The sequence below is a fragment of the Melospiza melodia genome, chromosome 15 (assembly GCF_035770615.1).
Source record: "Melospiza melodia melodia isolate bMelMel2 chromosome 15, bMelMel2.pri, whole genome shotgun sequence".
NCBI lineage: Eukaryota > Metazoa > Chordata > Aves > Passeriformes > Passerellidae > Melospiza > Melospiza melodia.
This window is the reverse complement of record NC_086208.1, coordinates 1,806,569-1,823,486: the sequence shown is the minus strand read 5'-3', so window position 1 is coordinate 1,823,486 and position 16,918 is coordinate 1,806,569. Positions and strand designations below refer to the sequence as shown.

The following is a 16,918-nucleotide window of genomic DNA, read 5'->3' as shown; positions in this document are numbered from 1 at the left end:
AATTACATATGAACAGTACATAAGACACATGTGGTTGCCTTTTGCCTGTGTTTTATTGGTTCAGTGCACAAGTGTGAGGGTTACAAAGTCATTGCAGTTTGGGTGAGGAAGCTCAGAAGAAGCATTCGGCAGCATTAAGACAGGGACAGGAGTTGTTCAGCCTTGTTGAAGAAATTCTGTCCTTCATCTACAATACAGACCAGAGCTAGTTAGTTCCTATGTTGCCTGGAGGGGAAAAAAATAAAAGAGAAAAAATAAGTAAAAGTAGCAGTACAGATTTGCAAACAACATAAAAAAAAACATTTGCCTTTTCTTAAAAAAAAAAAGTTCTATAATTTGCACTACACTTGCAGCGAGTTGGGTAAGTGAGTGTGCACTTTTTCACTGCATACAGAAACGAGCCTGTGGGTGAGGCAGCACTGACAGAGAGGATGCAGCAGAGAAGGGCGTCAGCCCTGCGCCCTGCCAGCCCTGTCCCACAGGAAGTGTCTCAGGAGCATCATCATCCCCTCATGCTGTTCCACAAAAGTGCCAAACCACGGCAGAAAGGTCAGGGAGCACAATGGCAGCATTTCCCTGAGGAACCTAAACCTGCATGGAAGCACGTCCAGGGATGTGAGAGCCCAGTGCCAACAGCAGGCCCTGGCACACAGAGCTGTGTCACCCACCCCTCTGGACGGGTGGCAGAGGCAGGAAAGGTCCCAACAGCAGTGAGGCACCTCAGCCACCTACTCAAGGAAGATATTTAGGATTAACTAAGGTGAAATTCTCAATACTTAGTGGATGTTCACAGAGTTCTTGGTCACTCTGGAGGCAGTACAGTGTATTCAGTAGTGCAGTTTAAGTTACACACACCTTCCATAATCCTTTAAACCTGTTAATTCCTCAGATGAGGAAAATGCTCATACCCTGCTCATAACTTACAACTTTATTTCCCAAACTGAACTAACAATAAGTACCAGCTATGTGCACAGAACTCGTGCAGCTTTTCTTCACACCAGCAGCTTCTTGCTGATGTGCTTTGCTGAAGCCAGTAAAAAATTTTTGAAGCAACTATAACACATACAAGAGCAAAACTTTTCAGTATGTTTGGCATTCCATGCCATGCCCTTTCTTTAAATCTCCAGATGGTGAGATAAAAGCTTCATTTATGTACCTCATCTCTTGGAGATTAGAATCTTTCTAAAGAAAAATTATTATGAAATCTTTTTATATTGATTACTTTGGTATAGTTCAAGAATTCTTAACAGACACTGGTCAACCAAGTTGGAAAAAGAATAATTTATGAAAAAGGCAATTTACCACATTATAAAAAGTGGATCCATTCTACATGTATGATCTACAAGTGGGCAGTATTTGTATCATAATTGCTAGTCTGCAACCAAAAATAGCTCCTTTATTTATTTATTACAGACAGAAGCTGTAATAAATCACCATTTATATGTAGTGTAGGTATGTCTGCTATTTCCTTTTAACAAATGCACAATGCAAATGTACTTAAAAAGTCACTGACCACTGTGAGGACTTCAGGACTGCTGAGCATCTAAATCCAATTCAGATCTAGGGGATATGTAAGATAATGCTTAAACACACAGAAAACACATTTCAGAAACTATCTATCTGTCATCCCTGAGTTTGCCACTTACTTCTCAGGATGTCTCAACTATTAACTTTCTTGGGTAGATAAAACCCTTCTTTCCTTAGGTTTGCTAATTTTTGTACCACTGGTAAGCTACTGCCAAATCACAATAATTTGGAAGGCAGAAACTATTGCTAATATAACAGCCAACAAGTATTTGCCAAATCCCTCAATTTGGGATTTGTTCCTCAGTTGAAGGACACTGGACAAACAATATTTGCTATATTGATGCAATATTTGTGCTCCAGGTTATTTCAGAGTCATACCTTTCAAATAATGCTGATTTAAAACAATAACCAAAAAAAGGAGAACGATAACAGTTTAAGTCAGTAGATAATTCTTAACCAAATTGGAAATTGTGTCTCATGTTACCTTTACAGGCATTGCTTAGAAGTCACTTTAAAAGGGCATTTCATGACACTAAATGTTTGGAAGAATGGTTTCCTAGGAAACTGAAGGTCATCAAACTAATATAGTTGGATTTAAGCAATCACTACAGAAATAAAAGATTTTTCTGGACAGCTCTAAAGAACAGTGAAGTTTAGGAACAACAAAGACAGGCAAAAACCCTTGTGGTTCATCACTACTTAAACTAAACTTTACATATACAACCCAGCAGGACACCTTTCCACAACAATTGTATCAAAAGTAGAAATGCCAACTATATAAAAACTACATGGAATATTTCATACAAAATACTCCAAAATACTTTTCATTATGTAACTTTTATTTGAGACACACATTGTAAAAAAGTTCACATGAAATAATAAAACTATTGGACTATGAAGGTTTTCTTAGGAGCTGGGTTTGGGTTTTTTTTTATCTATATACATCAATACACATTTAATGATTAGGTTTACAAGTTAACCACATGACAAGTTCACTTTTATCTGCAGGAGCTTTTCACATTACACCTTTATACCAGAGGTAAAATGTGCTTAAACACACACAGCAGAACACTTCTATTTCAAAATTAAGCATTTTCTCAAGGACTATACTTTTTATTCTGAATTTAGTAGCTATATAGCATTAAAATAATGGTAATTGAAGTTTTATTTGCAAAAATGTTTGTAAGGCCATAGGAATGCACTGAAATAGTTATATTCACCAGAAACAAGAAAAATCAATGTAAATCCTGCTTTTTTGGAAGAAAGAAATACAAGTTTTATTTGTAAGAGTGAGAATGGTATAAGCAGTTCAATGAACAGAGGAGAAAAAAGACCTATTATTACCTACAGACCAATCCTTAGCAAGTTTAACATTGCAAATATTCTGTTACATTAACAGGTAACCCAACAACAGATGCATTTTCACAAATAACACATTTATGCATTTTACATATTATCGATGGACTTTCAAATCATTATGCTTTCACAATATTTTAATGTGATATGTACATTCAAGACTTTATTCACTTGTGAAAATGATCCACGTAATTCTCTTAACTTCAGCAGACTAGTATGAGAAAGTCACAATGGGAAATATTTTCTGTGAAAAGAGCTACAGGTCTGAAAAGTCAATCAGCATTTTTGAGACTGTCCCCCAAAGAGAAAAGTGAGCTGCATTAAGTTTCATGAGTGGTTTAAGCTTTAGCAATATTAGAACTCCCAGATAAGTCAATAACACATTCTATATACACTCAACAAAAAATTCTTGTGCATGTTTTGCTGAGCACAGACTGAAAGCTAAAATTGCAAAGCACTGAGACCAGTTTGTTTTTCATTTGGCTTTTTTTTAAAAAACCATTTAGAAAAACATAGGTCAAGATATAGCGCACAGGCATGGGGCTGAGGGAAAGTTCTCCTAAAACTCCAAAGCATAAGCAGCATTTTTGTTTTATTGAAATCTACCAAAAAAAGTCTGCTTTCCTCAAAGGCTAATGGCAATTTCTGGAAGAAAACAGAAATACATTTGCTGCTAAGTGAATAGTAAGTATATGACTTTCATTCTAATGGGCATTAGAGTACTAACTAGTTGACTGAGGTATAGTTAAGAGTCCTTCAAAACTTAAGATTATATAGTCTTGAGCAAAGTAACAACAGAGACTGCACAAAACAATCATAGTGATATTAGAAAAGCCTGTAATAGCCAGCATCTGATGCCTAGGCAGGACATACCATCATCATCACCCGCTTGTCTAGAGGAAACCAGAGCTAAAATATCCCAGTAAAACATACAGCTGATTTGCATGCTAAGATACAGCACATTTTCCCACGTCTGACAGGGCAGACTGTACACAGAAAGGTCTCTACTGACCAGAAGTTAGCACACTGATAAAGTGCAGCCACTCAGCCATTTAATACTGCTGGAGAAGTGGGGTGGGGGCAAAGACATAAAGAAAGAAATCTGCATTTTACCTTATCCATAAGATCACATGAAATTAGAATTCTTCAGTTTCAGCAGATGACAACAAAATTGCATTAAATTCTTCTACAAATAGAAAAAGATGAACTGTACACGAACAATAAGCAAAGGGAAATATTTACTGCAGTACTTTCTCATGCATAAAGTGAATTTCCTATGGTCTTACCTCACATTTATGTACAGTTTAGCACAGCTAAATGTAAGAAAATAGCAAGTTCTTTTCTCCCTCCCACCCTCCCCCGTACAGAGCAGATACCCCAATTCGCTGCTGCTTCAAGAAGCACTTCATAGACTCTACTACTTACAGGCTCTTTCAAAGGGAAGTTCATGGAGACTAATATTGAATGAACATTTAACCACACAGTGAAGACAGGAAAAACAATACAAAGCATTCTGTAAACAGTGCCAAACACAGAACATGTCAGTTTTGGTTTGCAGACAACCCCTGAGATAAAAATCAAAGTATTACGACACCAAGTAAGTCAGAGGTAAATTACTGAAAATAAACAACATTCATAATTGGTGTCACAACACTTTCTGTATAGAAGCACTTTTTTTAACCATACAGAAAACATAACTGCTTTAGCCTGTCCAAGAAAAACAACAGAGCAGTTAGGGTTGCTTTGTTTTTTCACTAAACCTTGTTGCCATGAAGGTTTCTCTGTTCTAGTGCAGCAACAGCAGTTTATGAGATCCACCATCTAGTTACAAGAACTACTTCTATTAAACTACGTGTGGGGACAGGCTGATAACCACCTAAAACTTTATGGAACCAGCTACTAAGGATAAACCCTTTAAAATCAAAAGCTTTACATCTAATGCTATCGGCCTGTTTGCTTTCAAACTATTTCAAACAGACCCAGAGATGACAAATTCAGTACCTGACACAACAAAATGGTTCTCTGTGGTAACAACTAACTCACTGTTTACAACTCCAGACAACCAAGTGAAGCAAAAGCATGTCAGACATTTCCTTTGACAATGACAGAACACGCCCATCCCCTAACAGCAAACATGCTGGACACAAACTTGGAGTTAAAGCTTACAATGGTCCACGTTTGGCACACCAACAGAACTAAAGCACCTGTTTTAATTGCTCATTGAGGAAATTTCTCAGAAGACGATAAAAAAGTAGTAGAACAAAGACTAGGTTATACAATGCTCAGTTGAGTAAAAAAAGGCAACTATGTTTCACCTCTGCTTCTAACAGTCTAGGTCACTGTACCAGTTTTTGATGAAAAAACAACTGCTCGAGCAGACCAAAGACACACATTCAGCATTAACTGCAAACTAGGAGTACATTATAGCCCTAATGAGAGGCTTCCTTAGTGCCAATGCTTACAGACATCAACAAACTATCCTTAGAATTAAGAGTAGAAATGGAAGTCACCTTTAGAAGCAGTCATTTCTGAACAAGTGAATCCACAAAGAGGTTACTCAAAACTCATGCATTCAGCTTCCACAAGCCACTTAAGTGATAGTGATGAGGCCAATTTGTGGTGATGATTTCAAATCCAGAGTGTGCTTCCTCATCAGAAACAAAACAAGGAGCAGACAGTCTGAGCTAACAAAGGGAAGTTAGGTGAGGAAAGACACTGTGTTTATTCAAACAACTGAAAGGTGCATCTGTGAATCAGACAGTGACTGGCAATTCAGAACACAACTTTGCTAAGTCTGGTAAAGAAAGAAAAGCATACTACATTCAGAATAGAAGCCACAGCTTCTGCATAAACAGATTTGTGCATCTAAGAGACAAAATCTGGACAAATTTGTTAAATGCCAATTGTTACAGTAATTCTCATCACTAGAGCAACAACATCCATACTGCATGGCCACGAGTATACAGCATAGAAAATAATGGAAATGAGACTTAATTTTTCCCCTGGCTCTTCTGCTTGAAAATAAATTTGTTTAAAAAGAGAAATAAAACTGTGCACAAATCTGTTAGGAATTTTACTTACAAGTCAAACTGTGCAAATACAAATGTAAGATTGTGCTGTAACAGGCAGTAAGAGGCCAATATGGATGTGCAAAGTTAAAAGAAACATAGCAGCTTTTGCAACAGGCAATAAAACAGAAAGTAAAAAAGGAAAACAAGTTAAATCTTGCATTTGTGTCTCCACTTCATAGCTTCCATATCTGAGAAAGAAGAGCCTGACAGGTCAATAGGCTTAGTGAGCAAAATCCACTTGGTATTTGTGTATCGCAGTCTACGTTCAATGGAGCTCTCAGCAGCAGCTTGGTGGTATTATTTCTGAGGCTTTGTGACCCTGTGCTTTCAAAGAAGCAGAAAAGGTTCTAAGTGTGCTGCAGTCTTATCATTAGAAGTTCATCAAAGTAGCGTGCATCGAAAGAAGCTGCTCTTCTTAGATCGATTTTCTGTTATTTTTACTGGCCCACCTGCCCCCGATGAACTGTTGTCGTTCTGAAAGAGAAAAGAGTGTCAACATCACAAAATGCAGAAAATAGTATCTCTAGCTTTCCTAGTCTCCCTTCCCACTTCCTCTGCTTGCAAAGCAATAATCAGAGCAGAGATCTGATGCAACATGAGCTCCTCAGTTATCCAGACTTCATTAAGCACTTGGCAAAAAAATTAACATTTACATAACAATCCAGATCTCAAGAATTAGCTGGAAAAGGGACTACACAATAAAACACAGATCACACTATTGCATTTTAGAACAACACATCAGTTTCAGGCTGCCCAGTGTGAATGTTCATGCAAAATAATGAATAGTTATGCACTGATGTGTAATAAAGCATGATAAATCACTGCTTGCTCAAATTTTATCTAGTAACTAATGCAATCCCCAGGAGATTTTGGTAGGGCTACTACTCAGTATTATGATAGCTGTACTCTCACTGTATCTAGTTTGTATGCTAATTGGAAATACAAACCATTTTTCTGTTGAGCTTTGTCATAATGTCTCGTGCAAGTGTGAAAAACGCCTGGTGAGGAGGGGAAATAAAGAAAAAACAAACAAGAGTTAGTCACAAGACACATTAAGGACATGATAAACTTGGGCTAGCCAGACACATTAACAATACAGTGTTCTGTAGGTCACTAGAAGCACTTTGAGTTGCAAGACACTCTATGTACAATATCTGTATATTTAAAACTTCAGCAAAAGTGATTTAGAAGAAAAAAAATATTTATTTTTAGTGTCCATCTTGCCAATCTTTGAAGCAAATGAACAGATCTCCCCATTGCATACCTCTGGGGGGAGAAAGAAAAATCAGCTGAAGACAAGGCTGCATTTACTAATCCTGTTTTTATTTCCCCCCAAACTGAACTGTGCATCACAATCAGGAACCCAGAGAGGTTTGAGAAGGGAATTCCCATTAAGGTTAGCTTGCTTTCTGTCCTCCAAAAGCTTTACTCTGGACTATGTGTAAGGCTATTTAAGCTTCCAGTATCTCAATTAAAGACACAAACCCATGAATAATTACTCTGGCAAATCTCAGCATCTCAGATTTCAATGCATGAAGGAGCAAAGAAACTTCAGTAGCAGGAAAGCTCTGCAATTCTCCAGGAGCAGGAAAAAGCAAGACTTTAGGCTGTCTGGAGACCCTAATAATCAAAGGACAGTTCCAGAATGTAAGAACTATAAACACTTCCCCTCTCATTGTGTTTGGAATAAAGCCAAAGACAGGCACTCATTTAATGTAAATAAATCACAACAGATAAATTCATGCACTTCAGATCCCAAGAACATCACAATTTTGTAATTCCCTGCAAGTAAAGTATTTGGTGGAAAGTAAACCAAATCATTAGTGATTGCCAAATGCCTACACCAGCTGCATTTTTTAATGCTTTCTTCACCATTCGTGTGACAATTTAAAAAAATATTCAGAGAGGAAAACATTTTGGAGTAAGCACAAACTGCTGTTGTGTATTTCATGCAATGCAGGGGTTAAAATGAAAGTGCCATGTCATGACAGAGCCAAGTCATCCCTCCAGAGGAACTCAGGTCTCCCCTCTGCTACTGACTCCTCATGGCCCCACTTGCAGAGCCTGCTCTGAGAATCACAAGGACACTGAAAATCAGGTCAGGCTAGCCCAGCATGATGCAGATCAGTCCATTCTAACTCTATCCTGTAAAACAATCACCCCACAATCACAAAAAAAACACCTCTGGCTGGCACAACATCCCTCTTGTTATTTTAAAGCAACAATGTCTTCAGTTTCTAGTTAACTTGTCAGACACACAAGCTGAATTGAGTAGGTGTTTGCAGGACTTTTAAAGAAAAAAATCCCATAGAAAGACTTTTAAATGATTATGTATAAGGACAACACAAGTCTACATTGCTGGATGAATAAATCTTATTTTAACTGGCCTTTGGTAGAGTTATTTTTTTGTCCACACTTGTTACACAGCTCAGATCCTCCCCCATCCTCCCTGAGATGACAGCAGTGATTTATAGTGAGATAGACTGGACTGGGGCCACTCTTCCTTCCCACTCTATTTCCTGAAACTCTCACAGGGATCTTGTGGGTTTAGCATGAAATTGATTTACAGGAAAACAGATTATAAATCTATAAATAGCATTGTGAGTCTTCTTCCTCCCCTAACATGAGCTTATGACCTGGTGTTCAGGTTAATACACGAATTTTCAGCCTCATCTGCACAGCATGTATTTGGCAGTAACCTCTGTGACACAGTAGCATGTTACCCTGAAAATACAGATTCCCATTTCCTGCACAAGGCACTGCTCTAAAATTAAACCTATTCTTTGTGCAAAAGGACTTGAAATTGAAATAGCAAGGCACAGACATCAAAGGCAACTGTTTGCTACAGTAATAGTGGACCACTCTGTTAACACCCATTTTTAAAACAATTCCAGGCCCTACCAGAAAACCAGAAACAGCTGGATCATAGCAGCAGACCCAGGAGTGCAGTGGGGGTTTCAGGTCCCAGGTGAGGTGAGAAAGCCTAGCAGGCCATGGAGCATAACCTCCCCAGGAGTAATTCAGGAAACACCCAAGTGTGGCACCCATCTCTTACCTCTTCCACATTTATGCTGGATTTTGCACTTGTCTCCAAAAATTTGATTCCGTAATCAATTGCTAACTGGAAGAGAGGTTAAAGTTTCTCAGTTGTTTTGAAGTCCCTTTGTAAAAGTAATGTTTCACACAGGTTCATAATAAAATAGATGCTGCATGCTACAACAAACTATAAAAACCAAACCAAGCACATTTCACTTCTATTTTCTCTTGCAAGAACATTAAAGACAATTAGACAAAGTATTAGAACTCATCATACCCTCACATAAAATCAAAACAAAACCAAAGAAGGACATTAATTTCTCACCAAAATACTTATTTAGGCTCTAAAAGAACATTAAGGTAGAATTTTTTGATATGGATTGTGGACCAGAAAACTACAATGCCATCATCCCATAAGCTGTGCTACCAACAGCCAGACTACTTCAGCTGCACTTGAGAGTTTGTGGGATTCTTCCTCAATTGTTTGCTCTGTAGAACAACTCATTAATTACTTAACTTTTAGTAGCAGCACTTATAACCAGGATAAGTAACCACCTTGAATGAATTGAGTACAATGTGGTCAAATATACAGAAAACTTTCTATTGAGATCTAGAATATTTCATGCTATAGCAAAGGCCAACATTCTTGACAGGATCTTGCCCTCAAGACAACAGTACCATTAAGTTTAATTCAAACCTGAAGACAGTTAACGCTATTTAAAACCAAAACAACCCCAAACCTGGCATCCTATACATACAAAAGTTTCTGAAACAAGAGATTTGAGACCCATGCTCTCTCATATGCCTAAAACATACCAAACAGCCAGAAGCTAAAATCCTACAAGAAGTAGGCTTCTAATTAGGGTGAGCTACCAAATCTTACCTTCTCCCCTTTTTCTTTTGAGACTTGTCTTTTTTCATTCATATCACACTTGTTACCCAAGATCATTCTTTCTACATCTGAAGAGGCATGCTGGAAGAAGAAAAAATAATCTCTCAGGAACAAAGTGCATCATTGTTGAGAAGAAACTTGTGTGTCAAACTCCTCCACAACGGACCATTTCATTTTACAGAAATTATCTAATGGGAAGGCATTACTGAGAGAGGCTGACTCTTGAAAAAAGCAATTGAAATATTAAAATAGGCTGGAATAAATACTCCTAGATTGCATTTGTCTATGTACTATAATGACCTGTGTGGCAGGTTGCACACATGCACAGGCATTTGGCTACTCTGGAAATGTAACAGCAGGCACTTTACTCCTAAGTGCTGCATGGCCATATCTGCTGGCTACTGCAATGGAAGTGAGTAATTACTTGATTTTTATTTGTCCCGGGGAAATCATAAGATGGAATGAAGCACTTACCTCTTCTATGTTCCTTATCCAATTTTTGATGTTGTCAAAAGACTTTTCATTTGTGATGTCATACACCAGCATAATTCCCTAAATAAAGTTAGGAAAATCTAGTTAGATGAGCTACTACAACTGGCTTTTGATGTATGCTGTAGTTTTAATTATAGTTAAAAAAAAATTCAACACTGGATTACAGGTGTGTAAGTCTTTTCTCAAGGCATTATGCCATGGCTTGGAATTTACCCAGAATATTACTATTTAACATTTTTTGCCACTGTTAGAGGTCAAACACAACACCTATACTTTAAAATTATTAGCCTACAGTCAGGGCAAGTTTAGTAATTCTACTACAGCAGCCAGCAGGACTCTCTGGTTGAAGTCACATTTAATGCAGCAGCTTTAAGCAGTCCAGGATCCCAAACCTGGCAGCTCCAATCTGCTGGGGCCAGCAGGAACTTTCAACCCTGGGGCTCTCCCAGGAGCTTCAGCTCCTTCCAGCAGCTCTGGACATGCTCTGCCATGGGATCTGCCATGGGATCTCAGCAAAGCATGGCAAACCACAGAGCCACTGCAGTAAGGACAATGCAGGGTTCACCTCCATTTCCTGAGGCCTTTCCAATCATTCCTCATAGGACAAACAGAAGTCCTTGGCCATGGACTGGGGAGAAGCCCAGCTCACTGCCAAAGCCTTTTGAAGCACTGCAGAGCTCTATCACAGTGCCACAACCATTATTATTTCTCCCTGTGCTCTGGAACAGTGGAGTTATTTGGACCCACAGCCCATGAATGTCACAGATCTGTTCATACAAAGCAAAAAGAACCTAAAACAGCAGCACAGGGAGCAACCACCAAATCAAAATTAAAGGTGTCCCAACATAAAATATCTCAAGTCACAGCATTAAGAACCATTACAAGTGTTGTACCACAAGGGTGCAGGCTCTAAGTCAATTATTTGACTTCAAGTCACTCTCAATGGAGCAAAACATAACAGTAGGTGTTGCAGGTGACTATTTCTAGCCCAGACTTTGCATTCTCTACTGGCTGAAGGAAAAGCAATTCAGTGAAACACACTTTTAATATTAAAATAATTCATTATCCATTTTTGAAACACTTCAAGTGTTAAAGGAGTTGGCTGCATTTTAAAAAACCCCAAACCAATCTGATTAAAGCTTGGTAGCATATTTCATTAAAATCTGCAGAAATTTTAATGATATTAAAATCACAATAGGGCTGGAAGTTTCATCACAAAAAACAAGCCTAGACTGAGTACCAGCACATTAAAAAAAGGAAAAACAGAGAGCAAACCCCCAATCAAACCACAAACTTCATTCCCCACATCTCAAGCCACAATTATCCAGTCCTCCAGTGGAAGACTTACAGGACCCAAACTCAGGAGGTACAAACCAGTTCCACAAGTTGTGTTTAGGGTTTTTTTTTGATGTGTGAGCACTCACCATGGCTCCTCTGTAGTAAGCTGTGGTGATTGTGCGGAATCTCTCCTGGCCTGCTGTGTCCCTACAGGTCAGAGAGAAAAAAAGGATTTGTTGTACGCTCATGAGATGTCTTATTAAAGAATAACAATGCAGTTATACTTGTTCATTAGGAAAAACAAACCTTTGGCTGTTTGCATGAGTTCCTTCAGCCCTCAGCAGTTTCCTCACTCCCAAGGTACCCTCCTTACACCAGCAGTTAGAGCAGCACCAGAAAAGTGGCACAAAACCACTCCACTTAACATGCAGGCAATAAAACTCAGCACTACACAGCCTGCCCTCCAGTAATTAAAAATAAAAACCTCTGATGCAGCCAAGTCCTGTCTTAAACAGAAGTTCAAACAGCCCCTACAGCTCAGTGTGCTGCTGTTCTCTCCTGGGTGACCTGAGAGCAGCACCTGCCTGGGAGTGACCCAGCAGACCCAAGTGTTTGGATATATTTTATATTTGGTGATTCCAGTCACACCACAGCAGAGCTGAACCCCAAAGGCCTGACAAAACCCTTTTTAACTGATCCAAACTCAGCTTTTTTAACCTGTATTACAGACAGAACATTTTATCAGCCATTTGTGGCACTGCACCTCCTCAGTCACAAGGAATCTGGCTCAGGAGACTCAGCTTCTACTAAGCCACCATGCAAGGAATTATCACTCACCTGGGCCTTGGTGAGTACAACCAGGTATCAAAGTACCAGAAGAGATTACATTTTATAGGCTTGCATATTTTAGCTTACAGCTACTGAGTTAATATTTCTCCTCCACAGGGAAAAGCTAAAGGCACATTTAAGAGGGCAGTTTTTGATAAACTAGGAAATTGCTGTAATGCTTGCATGTGAGGCAGGCTATTTCCAGTGCTGCTGAAGCAGAACCACTCCAAGGGCAAGCCAGGAGAAAGCACAAACCTTATGAACAGTCAATTAATAAAAGGTATGAAACTTCTGGTACACTGAAGTTCAAAAGCTTTGAAGTATTCTTTCTCAAACTGAATTCAAGTTCTTGAAAACCTGAATTACTTTGGAACACTTACCATATTTGTAGCTTGATTTTCTTTCCATCTAATTCTATTGTTCTGATTTTAAAGTCGATTCCTGCCAGAGAAAGAGACACTCCTAAGTTTTGCAGTTAATGAAAAGGAAGTGTTCAGTTTCCTTTTGGCAATTTGGTAAGAGCAAACTTAGCCAAAAGAACCATTCTGAAGCTGCCATTTCTTCCACACACTTGGAAGTGCTGAAAATACACAGTTTTCAGCTGCATCCAACGTGGCAAGGATAAATTATTCTGCACAATGCAAGCAGGCCAAGCTCAGACTCAGTACTAGTTAGTCAAGATCATCAGAGGAAGACTTGATCTCCAGATTTTCCATTTCACACCAGTAAGGGCACTGGTATGAGTGTGTATTTCTCCTGAAGATCTGACCAGTTCCTGCAGTTTGAGTCAATTCTCTGGTACCTCTGGCTCATCCTGTGACCCCACAGAGTTCCTTCTCAAAGCCAGCATCTACTTTTGAAAACTGATGTTTGCTGCAGTCTGATCAGACATCACAGTAAATGGTAACACAACACAGGAGATATGAGACTCCTTTTCCAAGAACACTCATTTGGGAACTATTAAAATTTTCTAGGAAGCTCCAAAAAAGCATCAAGAAAACACTTCTCTCCTTTTCCCCTTTACACTTCCACATAGTACCCATCAGTTCTAAGAATGATTTTCAAAATAAATTTCAGATTTTAAGCCATAGGTTATTAAAAAAGATTGAAAAAATTAATTCAGAAGTGTTTAATAATATTTTTTTTAAAGGTTTAGAGGGGTGAAATGGATTTCCAAACAGACTAGCCCCTTAATCCTAACTACTGTAACTTTTGGATCTCTAAATCTGTATTACAACACAGGTCAAATTGGGACTGCTCAAGCCTCACTACTACATGACTGCCAGATTTTTCAATCTTGTGACAGTATCCCTCAGATTAATTGGTTTGGAAACAAATGGCCCACTTGTTCTTCACTGCATCTTAAATAGTTACTTGATACTTAGCTGTAGTTTGTAAAAGATGGGTGTAAGTTAGAAAAAATTAAATAAATTTTCTTAAAATGTAATTTAATTTACAATTATCGAAAGTATCTTAATTGGGAAAATGCTGCTTCTAGCTTTAAGAATTAATCCAGATACTAAACAGGAAGCTATGGGAGTTTTTACTACACCACTGGGAAACTGAATATGAAATATGGATGTTCATTAGTTATTTGAATTTCATTCTTCTCACATACAATATTACTATTTTAATATATGGAAAATAACAAGTTTTGGCCACTTAATGTGCCATGGATATGTAGCTTAACTCATTAGTTAGAATACAAATTATGAGCAAAAATATCACATCAGCACTTAAACAGCACATGAAATTAATTGCATTAATTAAAATGCTATGATTGCCAGTACAATTGCAACTCCACAAGATTCACTGGTAGAAAAAAGAGAGACTTTCATTAATTCACACTCTTCTAAAAATGACATGAGAATTATATATGCACTTTCAAAAAATTTCCATCCTACATAATTTTGGCAAATGTTTCCATTTCCATAACAAAGGATATTGCCTCCCTTGTTGTAAAGATTTTTTTCTTAACTAGGTGCAATCACAGCTGTTGAAATCATAGACAATTGTATTCAGGTCTGAAAACAAATAACCTTTGCCCTGAATGGATTTTGTTTTGGCCTCAAAGGTTATAAAGCACAAATATGGATTTCTCTGGAAAGAGCATTTTATCGTGGCAACAGCAAATTAAATCAGTTCCAAAAGTTCATTTGTGTCTAGGCCTGAAGCTTTGGGAAGCAAATATCGGGAAAAGCAGATTGAGAAGGAGAATTGTGCCTGCAGTGAGAGCTGCTGGAGCTGAGACACAGCAGCGAGGGCTCCTGCAGGGGTGGCTTTCTGAGCAGGACTCAGCACAAGCTCCCCATCTGCACCAATCCAGCTCCTGCACAGACTGGTTTCTCGTGGTTACTCATTTCCCTTGCAGCACTGAAATTATTTATACAATCACTCCTTCTAAAAGTCAGGACCTGCACAAAAAATATCTTCTCAGAACTTAAGATTCCTAGTATGAACTTCACCAAAATTCTCAATGATTTTCAAAGTGAAAAGAAGAACATAAAGGGAAAGGCTGCAAGTACCTCTGCAACTGTAACTTTTTGGAGGTTAAAATGAACTAGAAACTGATGTTTCTTTTGCTCTTCAGCATGAGGAAGTGGTGAGCTACACACATTGAGAGCAAGCCTGGTGACATGTGCTGCCACTTCCGCCCAATGCTCTTGCATGGTAAAGCACAAACCACGATCTGCTCACAGCCACCTGCAAATTACACCATGGAAAACACTCCACAGCTAGAGATTGCAGCAATAACTCCTCACAGAGCATTTCTGTTCTTAATCCATTCTTCTTTTGCACAGTCATACACTGGGATACAAAAGTTTGAAAAGTTACTTAGGCCAAATGAAGATGAGTCAGTGAATTAAAGTTTGCTTGCAAAGGATCATACGGTTTGCAGTTTTAAAATGCAACATGAAATGCTGTTCTTCCAGTAGGGAGAAAAAGCCCAGAAACATCTGGATGTCCCTCTGAAGTTAAGTTTTAGAAACTTTCAGAAAACACAGACCCAGATTAATGCTTAAGAGTGCAGATGCTAACAGATTAATTAACTGCTGAACTGGAGTTGTCACACTAGCATGTCAGTAAATATTAGATCAGAACTATACAGAAACATTTGTTGCAGGAATCACAAACCTGCATTCTGCAAGGATAGAACCAGAATGTGCAATCTGAACTGCACATTAGTTAGGGCTGTATTTGCTTGCATTTCCCTTGCAGCATGGGGTAAAAGCAGCTGTGGGTTTATTGTTCTTCAAAATCCTTTCCAGATCCTTGCTAACTACAGGCCGAGGGGCATCCTCTCTCCTCACTTCACTGAGGGTGTTTGCTTCCATAGCTCCCAACAAAACCCTGTCCAGGAGCACACTGGGCAGCATCCTTAGGGCCACACAAAGGCTCTCACAGAACCCCTGGCAGCTCTGTGCTGCTGTGCCCACCTTGCATTGCTCTGCACAGCTGATAACATTCAGGACATGCCTGCCCAGTGACATTCAGCCAAATGCCACAGGGTCTGGCCTCACCTGGCCTCTTCTGGTTTAAGCCAAGAACTCATGTCCACCTCATATCCCAAAGCTCTTCTGCCACTGCCTTTTCCCCTACTCCACTTCCCAGCTGTTTCTGCCCACCTGGGCAGATTTTACCCATAATTAAGCTGCCGTGCAATAATTTTCAAAAGACACAGTGAAATATTAGAAAGAGCTCACAACACTACAGTAGTAAGCACCAGAAGTGCCCAGCAGCACACAGGGAGCAGTTCCCTTTCCAGCTCTAGTACCAGGGGTTTTCTACCATGAACCTCAACAAACCAGCCTGACGCAGCCCTTACAGGAATGGAAGGACAAACTGAGCAGGGAGGCTGGAAAAGTTCATTTTGTTACTTTAGTTTTTAAAACAGTAGCTCACTCTCAGGGCATCACTGTTACTCTTTTGTTCTCCCCTCACCCTGATTTTAACCCTGTAGCCATCAGAGCCAATATCTCATATTTTTCATGCTACAGTATCTGTTCCAGCTAGGACTCCACTACAACTTTCCCCTGCACAGCACCACTGCCTGGACAGATTGTCTTGTTTGTTCTTTTCAACAAAATTGCTGTTGCAGAAATGCTACAGCACAAAGAAAGCAAAGAAATCAAACTGAAGCATTCTGGTTGGAGCCAGTAAGCTGTTCCAACTGTACCAGAAAATAATTCCTGAAGGTAAAGGTTTCTTTAGGGGGACTTCAGTCTGCTCAGCAAAATGCTTCTGGAAGGGTCAAGTTCCTGAATGTTTTCTACGAGCAGTAAAATGCAGACACAAAAGCAATTTATACAAATGAAACTGAAACAAAAAATCCTGCCACTGACAGGCAAATATTAGAATTCTTGACCTTTACCTTTATTACCCAATTCAGCAGTATTTTAAGTTAATTTTTCATGTGGCTCAACACTAGTTTGCAGCA

At 39.0% G+C, this 16,918-nt stretch overlaps 1 protein-coding gene across 7 annotated transcripts in view; it reads right to left on the bottom strand.

Annotated features, from left to right (window-relative positions):
- Positions 1-34: 34 nt before the first annotated feature.
- Positions 35-16,918, bottom strand: part of RAB8B (RAB8B, member RAS oncogene family) — a 29,114-nt gene continuing 12,230 nt past the window's right edge. The window contains exons 2-10 of one of the 7 annotated variants that reach the window (XR_010029594.1): positions 12,861-12,921; positions 11,799-11,859; positions 10,357-10,434; positions 9,874-9,963; positions 9,010-9,075; positions 6,902-6,952; positions 6,404-6,428; positions 3,997-6,273; positions 35-225 (exon numbers count right to left, since the gene is read on the bottom strand). Coding sequence is in view for 5 of the 7 variants with exons in the window: in XM_063169286.1 (XP_063025356.1) it covers positions 6,128-6,273; positions 6,404-6,428; positions 6,902-6,952; positions 9,010-9,075; positions 9,874-9,963; positions 10,357-10,434; positions 11,799-11,859; positions 12,861-12,921 (578 nt within the window). In the remaining 2 variants the exon portion in view is untranslated. Of the gene's footprint in view, positions 226-2,345; positions 6,429-6,901; positions 6,953-9,009; positions 9,076-9,873; positions 9,964-10,356; positions 10,435-11,798; positions 11,860-12,860; positions 12,922-16,918 lie in introns of those variants that run through there. The other 6 variants (XR_010029595.1, XM_063169289.1, XM_063169290.1 and 3 more) reach the window with 6 other exon arrangements.